Source organism: Stegodyphus dumicola, chromosome 1, assembly GCF_044657685.1.
Source record: "Stegodyphus dumicola isolate Sdum_Otavi_A_Nest chromosome 1, ASM4465768v1".
NCBI lineage: Eukaryota > Metazoa > Arthropoda > Arachnida > Araneae > Eresidae > Stegodyphus > Stegodyphus dumicola.
This window is the reverse complement of record NC_140768.1, coordinates 109050907-109059535: the sequence shown is the minus strand read 5'-3', so window position 1 is coordinate 109059535 and position 8629 is coordinate 109050907. Positions and strand designations below refer to the sequence as shown.

Sequence of the window (8629 nt, the reverse complement as noted above, 5' to 3'; positions counted from 1 at the left end):
TTCCAAACTGGATTTTCCAAAAAGTGCATACGTAAAACATGCAAAATATATGCATTAATCAGTACATATATTTTGAGCTGGTTTTGAATTTTTACAGAAACTAATTCATCATTGGTTTATATGGTTTCTTCCATTTAAATTCTTTAGTAAAATGCAGACAGCATAAAAATTTAAAAATCTATCTTGAGTCATTTTTTGAACTAAAAAATGGCATAGCAACAAGCTTAATCAAATGGTACATTTCAATAGGTTTTTGACAATACCAGTTTATAAATATTGACGCAAAAACCTCTTTTTACATTTAACTGCAGTTAAATGTTTAAAATCATATCCTTATGCTACAGATACTTGTTATGTGGAAGAAGCTAGATTTTTTTCTATCCATCTTCAAAACAATTTACTATTAGTTCATTTATTTCATCATTAAAAAATTTGTAAATAAAGCCTATTTCCATATCCATCTGAAGTGATAAAATGTCAAAATTTAATCTCGAAGTTCAAAGAAAGAAAGTGATGGAAAAAAAGTTCTATTATAATGGTTAACCATCTTTTATTATATATTTCAGCTATTGAACCTTCTTCTGAAACTGTGAAGAAGCCTTCATCAACTTTATCATTTGATTCAGAAGAACATAAAATCCACAAATACTTTCATTACTGTCTGTTGGAAATAATAAAATTTTTTCCTGTAACACAAGGTACTTTTTTCTTTCGTTCGTACTTTAAATGGGATGTAACTATTCTGAAAGTTAACTTATTACAATGCAAGTAAAAAAAAAACATTCCCTTAGAAGATAAGTACAAGAATATATTTGGAAAAAATAAATAAATATAACACTTAAACCAGACAAAAGTCTAAACCAGGAGATAGTCTGAAGCTTTCATTTACTCTGAAATATATGTCAGAATCACAAAGGAAAAAAAATCAATTTCAACAATTTTATTTGTTGAAAATTAAGAAATAGAAAAATATATTTTATTAAATGAAGTGGGTGAAGAATTTCACTATTATTGGAAAACAAATGTTCTACACAAAAACAAATATGACACCCATTTTGCGAGGAAGATTACTTACCTTATGCATAACAGACATAGGTATGTGGTATATGTCTTCTAAAATACATTTTGTTTACTACCTTGCATAAAGTGGCAACCTTCTTACCTAAGCGTACTTTTGCAATGTATGTATGTCACTCATCTGCAGTGGGTTAAATTACAATAAAACCCAGACATATGTAAACGTACAGTTAATGCAGGGACAAAAAAACAAAAAGCTGTAGTGCTGAAAATAAAAATTAATTCATGGCTAGTTTAAATAACTTTTATCACCATTTGTGTTCATCAGGGACATATCCCGAATTTTCCCAAAAAGCATGCTGCTTAAAACCACATTAAGAAAAAGTTTTAGAGTTAACATTATATATATATTTCAAAGTCGGCTCTATTTTTTTTCATGTTACTTTGCGAAATATTGCACTGCATGTAATGTAATGAAATGATAAAAATTTTAAAGCTCATTAGTCGTAAGAAAAGTGAAAATTTTTATGAAATTTTAAAATTAGTTAAGATTGTTAAACAATTTATCTCATAGTCATAATTAAGTTTTCCTTAATTTATGAGAACCAGATTATAGAATGCATCCATGTATATTTATTCATTCAAACACATTAATTAGTTACTGATTTGCTTTAGTGACAAAAAAGGTTGTTTCACTCATAATATTTTTAATACTGCTGGTGTTTTTACATGGCATTAATTCATTAACAGACTCATCTTTTATCAGAGAGAAAAATAAAAACAAAACATATATTTTATAATAGAGATTAGTGCTTTTATGTAATGATTTTTCCAAGTCCAAATTTCTCTAAATTTTATCAAGTAAAATTTTTGGAAAATTACAGTTGAAAATAATGTGGTGTCTGAAAGATCCAAATTTTTTTTTTCGTACTCCCAACAAGATGGTTAATAGTTGGATAATTACTTAACAGAGCTTGACCATCTACATGTGATTCTGGTGAACTAAAATAAGGGCTAATCAGAGATCAATAAGTTCTGGATCTAGAGAGAAATCTCTACTGGAATATGTATTGATGGAATTAGGACTGACATTAAAGAAAGCAATAGACCAGTTTGAGACAGTAACATCTGCTTCACAAGTCCATAAAATCAAGAAAATTAGTGTAAAACATTCAAAATGAACGGTATGAGTGATAATGATATCACATTATCATTTCAGTATAAAAAGTAGGATTGTCGGAAAACTGCGAGCTAACTGCAAAGTCAAGAATAATTTTGCAACTGTTTATAAAACTATGGAAAACAACAGTTTTTGAAAGGTAAATAATATTGATAGTGATAAGCAAAATGTCTATTTATATAATTTGATAAAAATTAATTCATTAGATAATGTATAATGTATGGTTAAAAAGAGTTGATGATGACAATAATGTAACTGAATTCAAATTTGAAGCAAAAGTCAAAGCTCATATGTTGCAATATCTGTATATAAGAGCGTAACATTACTATCATATGATAATTTTATGTTAAAATTAGAAGTTGAAATGTTATTGAATTGCAGTGTTAATTATTATATTCTATTAAAATTTACTGTTGTTAATATATCTTTCAAAACAATCTTAGGATTAAAAGCTTGTGAAAAGTTGATTTAGTAAGAAAAATCGATCAGATTCATTCACTAACAATGATATCAATAAGGCATATAGTGACATTTTTCAAGGTTTAGGTAAGTGTCCTGGTGATCCTTCTCATAATAATTCTGAAATTATAGTCCTGTCATTCGGTTCAATCCTGTGTTAAAACTGTTTGTTTATTGCGACAAAATCTGGCCCCAAGTAATATACAGAAAATTCCAGATGATATAGCTTAAAACAATGCTTTAAAATAAAAATACCTAAAAGAAAATAATTACTTTTATATACAATCAGTACTTCTTTTTAATGGATCCAAGATTGTGGTATTTATTTCTCATCTCTGAGAAGTAATATATTACCTTTGATCCATAAAGGGCATTTTGGTGTTTAAAAAAGGAAAATACAAGACAAGGGAGATTGTACTGGTCAGATATGTCTAAAACTATTGAGGCTATGATTTTGCTATGTGAAATTTGTCAGAAGTTTCAAAGAGACTATATTTAAAAGAAACAATTCCATAAAGGCCACATAAAATGGCCATAAGAGACTATATTAAAAAGAAACAATTCCATAAAGGCCACATAAAATGTAGGTAGGAACAGTTCCATAAAGGCCACATAAAATGTAGGTACTGATAATCATGGAATGCATATATGCCAATTTATTTAGTTAAAGTGTGTTAGTATTCTAAGTAGACTGAGATTCAAAGACTAAATAATAAAACAGTAACAGAAGATTAAAGATTTGCTTCTGTAAACATGGAGTACCTTCTGTAATCATAAGTGATGATGTTCCATTTAATAGCTTCAAATATAAGGCCTTTACCAAGGATTGGGATTTTGAGTGTCTTTTAAGTCCACGATAGCCTAAGAATAATAGAATTTATTATAGAAAAAGCAGTAGGGATAGTAAAAGCCATGTTCAGGAAAGATCTTCGCGTACATAATAAATTATTAAATGTACAAATCCTTAAAATTTAGAAGCTAAAGGAAGATTAATTATTTTAGTATGCAGCAATTCAGCTGGAACTTACAAATGTAAACCAATGGTAGTGGGTAAGAGCACAAACACAGAGCTCTGAAAATAATGCAATCCTTTTACAGGAATAATAAAAATTTCTCGTTCACAAAACAGTTTACGACCAAATGGTTCAAGGAACATTTCATTAAAGAGGCTAGGAGGCATTGTAACAGTGTGAGGTTACCATCAGTTTGCAAGATTTTACTATGGTTAGACAAGTGCACTACATAACCATTTTAAAGTGTGATAATGTTGTGGCCCCTTTTTAGCCCCTAAATGTTACATCATTGTTCCAACCAATGGACCAGCACATACTACACAGTATTAAATGCAATTACAAATGAGTTTCTGAAAAAAATTCTTTCAAGAGACCATTCTGTTTCACTTATAAATTATATATTATAAAAATAATTTACGATCAAAGACTGCATCTATTTCTTAGCAAAGTTCTGGAATTTTGTTTCCCAAACATCGGTAAATGGCTGGTGCAATATATGGCCATCTTCTCTGTTTATTGAATATAAGAGGTATAACAGCAAATTTTCTAGTTTTAGGGGCAAAAATTCCGATATCGACACAAATAATGAATTTGATAGGAGTGAGAAAATATCTTTTAATAAGGGTTTGGAACTTCATGAAAAATACCTAAAATTTTTAGAACAGAGCTGTGTTATAAAGCAAAGATTATTATTCTATATAATTTTTTTAAAAAACTTACTCTGGAGCATCTTGAAGCTTCAGAATAAACCTCTATCAGAAAAGTGAAAAAAATTAAATAAAATATTTTGTTTTATTAATATCCCTTATTTTCATGTCTATTGCACATGTACTTAATGTTTACATATGTCCTTTATTGTATATGTTCTCATTTATTTTTGTACTTTTAATCTAAATATTATGATTTATCTTTTCTATCCTGAAATCCACACAAGCTCTGGTCCCAAGCATTGGGGATTTTTTATCTTCTACTGTACTTGCAAATTCTGTTGTTAGAATCCAGTCCATCATGAGAAGCAGAAACAGTTCCATACAGAGAGGGTATTGGATCACCCATGTTCTTTGTCATCATTAAATATCTAGATACAGCTTTTGCTAACAGATTTCAAGCCAGTCCAGGCCAAATTATACATTTTCAAATACCTAGAAACTAGATCATACAGATCTGGAGACTACTTATGTGTTTAAGCTTAGTAAAGATCCAGTAGCCTGGTATAAGCAGAAGAAATAAACTGTTTTTACCTCCACACTGCAACATTGCAGCGAAAGAAATACTGTGGCTGTGCAAATTCTACAAGATGCATGTGAAAGTGAAATGTGTGAAGAGGATATTCTTCTCTTTATTGATAATCAGAATGTTATTAACCCTCTGAGTGCACAGGATTTTAGATCCATCATGAATATCAGTGCTACTGCTTTATTCGTAAAAAACGTAATAACAAATGTCATTATAAAATACATGCATAGTTAGCTGGTATCTTTATAAAACCTCTTCCAAAACTAAATTTAGGAAAATTGCTTAACCTAAAAGATGGAACTGTCATCTGAATCTTTAATAAATTTGCATTATTTAATATTTGTTAAATATATTTAAAATATGTCTATATTATTAATATTTTTAAGAGTTATTCTCATTAATAATTAGTTGTTCAATTTTCTTGTATATGCAGTTGACTATAAATTGTAGTGAAACAGAACTGGAGAAAGTATTAAATCCTTAAATTTGTTGTTATAATATGCTATTATTATTTAGTATCTAATTTTTATCTTATACTGCCTGGACTCTTGTTTTATTTTTTATGTGGTTTAGGAATCTTCCAATGATGCATGTCACTAATAATGAATAGTCTATTCCACTTTAAGTATAAGATATTTAATTAAAAAGTCCTGATAGAAGTAATATTCATTGCTAATAAAGAAGGCAGTCCTTCATTTTAGCCTCCAGTATCACTTAGTTTTATATAGAATGGAATACTTGTCTAGTGACCACTGAGAGATTCTTAAAAAGCAACTAATGAGAGATTCTTGCACTCATGACACTTGGAAATAATAGGTGATATTCCAATATCATCCAACTGTCTTTTGATTCTTTGTACAGACACTGCTGATCTCCTGGGGTTAATATGTGATGTCCAAATTCACTGCATTAGAGTAAGGATCACATGTCACTTTTCCAATTTCTTAACACATAAATTTGTTTCTAGCCATTGCTTACTATTATTCAATTTCAGCAATATTCTCACAATCATTGCGACGCACAACATCAAACAGTGCTGACATTTTGGTTTAAATTCATAATGATCTGCAAAAGAAATAAGCCAACATCTCCTAGTTCAAAGATTTTGTCCCTTTCCACTTGCACCAGGTGATGAGAAATGACACACTCATAAACTAAAGATTTTTTTTTTACCGTCAAATTAAAAGTCCCAAAGTCTAGTGTGGCAGTAAAAATATTTGTTCATGCTTGTATACAGTTTAATCTCCTCTCGCATGTCACTGATTGAGGTTAGGGGATTAAAAATTTCTGTACTCTTCTGTTATCGGGATTGGACTGAGAAAAGTATGTATGTATGTATATGTGTTTGTGTATACACACATACATACGTATGTATGTATATATGTACATGCATAGATGTATACATACATCCATACATATCTGCATGCATGCATATCTGAATCCAGTCCCGATAACAGAAGAATACCAAAATTTCATTTTTTGCATATCTTGGTTAGACCTATTACTCCCAATTTGCATAAACTTACAGCTTTTTCTTCAGTTTCAATCTTGAATACTGCAAAAAAACATTCTTTCTCCTCCTCGAAGTTTAATATGCCAGTTTTAAATGCAGATTCACAGAACATAACTTGATACTCTTCTATTATCAGGACCAGATTCAGAAATGTATGTATGTTTGTACTTGTCTATGTATGTATGTGCATAGATATATGCATGTGTGTATATATATAGACACATACGCAGTGCTGATCCTAGACCATGGGCTATCCATATGCAAATTAAAATTGGTCACCCTTTTTTACAGAAATATAATGTGTTTGATAATCATTTCACCACTCTTAAATTTGGTTGCCCACATGCTGTGCACCATCTTGCCCCCTGCTAGGATCGCCCTGCATATACATAATTAGGTACACATATATTTGCACACATGAACACATACGTTTAGACATGCATACATACATTTCTGAATCTAGTCCTCATAACTTCTATTACAGGTATTTGAAAATCAATTTTGTACCAGAATCAATCAATATCAGAAATTTGCTGATTAAAGAGTTACAGATAATTTAAATTATTATACTTCAGAATTTGCTGAAACAAAATATTCTTTCACAGCTTCTCTGATATTTTCAGCTTGAGGACCAATAACTGTATTACAAGGAAATGGAATTGGCTGTTTATAATGTTGTTCTGCTTTAACAATCCATTCATCAAACATCATTTCTTTGTTTATTTCACACATATTATGAAGTATACAACAAGCTGTAATAACCATGGGAAAAACTTCTATGCTGCAGATGTTACCGATAACTAGACAGTTCCAACGAGCTTTAAGACGCTTGAAGGCTATTTCAGAAGCATTATATGCAAAGGTAAATTTTTCATTAAATATTTTCTCCTTTTCTGATTCTGATTCATTTAAGAATGGCCTTATGACCCAGTGTGAAAGCGGATATGACGAACCAGCTAGAATAAATACAGGTATATCAACATTAGCAATCTGTCTAGAATAATCTGGGAAAAGATTTCTGTCTTGACCTTTTAGCCAGATTGTGGAACTAGTGAGAACTCTAGATTCTGGTACACTTCCAGGCCACCCAGCATTAATGTCCCAAAATTTGTAAGATGCATCGACTATCCCTTGCAGTATCATTGAATGCCCACTATCACTATTTATGTAATCTGAAGCATTTTCAGGCAAATTTGACGTTCGAAGTGGAATATGAATACTACCGAGTACTCCAGCACATTGAGGAAAACCCCATTTCTGTTCAAATTCCTTTATATTTTCTTTAATAGTAGAACTATCTGGCACTTTCAAATAGTGTGGCATTAGCTTCATGATAGCTTGACTCACTTTTTCGATAATTACAGAAACATCTGACTTCGGAACAGCAAATAAGTGTCCTATGTATTTATTGCTCTTTCCAAATGCAAATGAAATTAGTGTGATCGCCACTTGTTTTTCTAATGGCATGTTATTTACACATCCTGAATTTAAATGCGGTACCAGTCTATCGACTAAGCGAGTAAAAGTTTCTTTACCCATTCTAAAATATTTCAACCACTGATTTTCGGAGAATTTATTCTTAACATTTTCCCACCACATTGGTGAATTTCGGTTTATTTGAAATGCATACGCTTCAGTCAGGGTTTTTACTAAGAAGAATCTCTCACTCGATACGCGTGAGTATGATTTTCTGATTTCGTACATTCTTCGAAGACGCGATTTTCGATCGTTGATTAAAGATAAATATTTTCGACGTCCATGATGTTTTTTCCGGGAAGTCCAGAGTTTGTACATCAAAACTGAGAGTTTCAAAGTTCGATTAACCATTGTTTGCACTTTCACTTAAAGCAAAATCTAAAACAGACCAGCATTATTTTCGTTATACGACGGTATTTGTAATCATAACTCTTGATCGGAATTCGTTGTTGACAGGTTATCTTCACGAGAAAAAAGGGGGAAAAAATGGGAGGAGTTACGAGATTCTCTGGGTTGCATGAAGATCTACTAATAACTTTCTCGCCAAGTAATTTGGCGTCATTGGCTCATTCTTATTTCTGGAACTGTGGTTGAAGAGTGGTATGTTTTTGATCCGTAAGTATGCTAAAATTCTATCGTAAATTTTTAATACCTTGTTTTCCAAATTTACACATTTTGTTGATTAATTTGAAGTTGTTTGTTTTTAGATGTGCGCAATGGCAAATTTCAGATTTT

At 30.8% G+C, this 8629-nt stretch overlaps 1 protein-coding gene across 1 annotated transcript; it reads right to left on the bottom strand.

The window, feature by feature from the left end:
* Positions 1–5519: 5519 nt before the first annotated feature.
* LOC118193226 (uncharacterized) lies at positions 5520–8397 on the bottom strand. The gene has a single exon (XM_035364282.2). It carries the CDS (start codon positions 8243–8245, stop codon positions 6983–6985), a length of 1263 nt encoding a protein of 420 aa, XP_035220173.1. The 5' UTR covers positions 8246–8397; the 3' UTR covers positions 5520–6982.
* Positions 8398–8629: the final 232 nt, after the last annotated feature.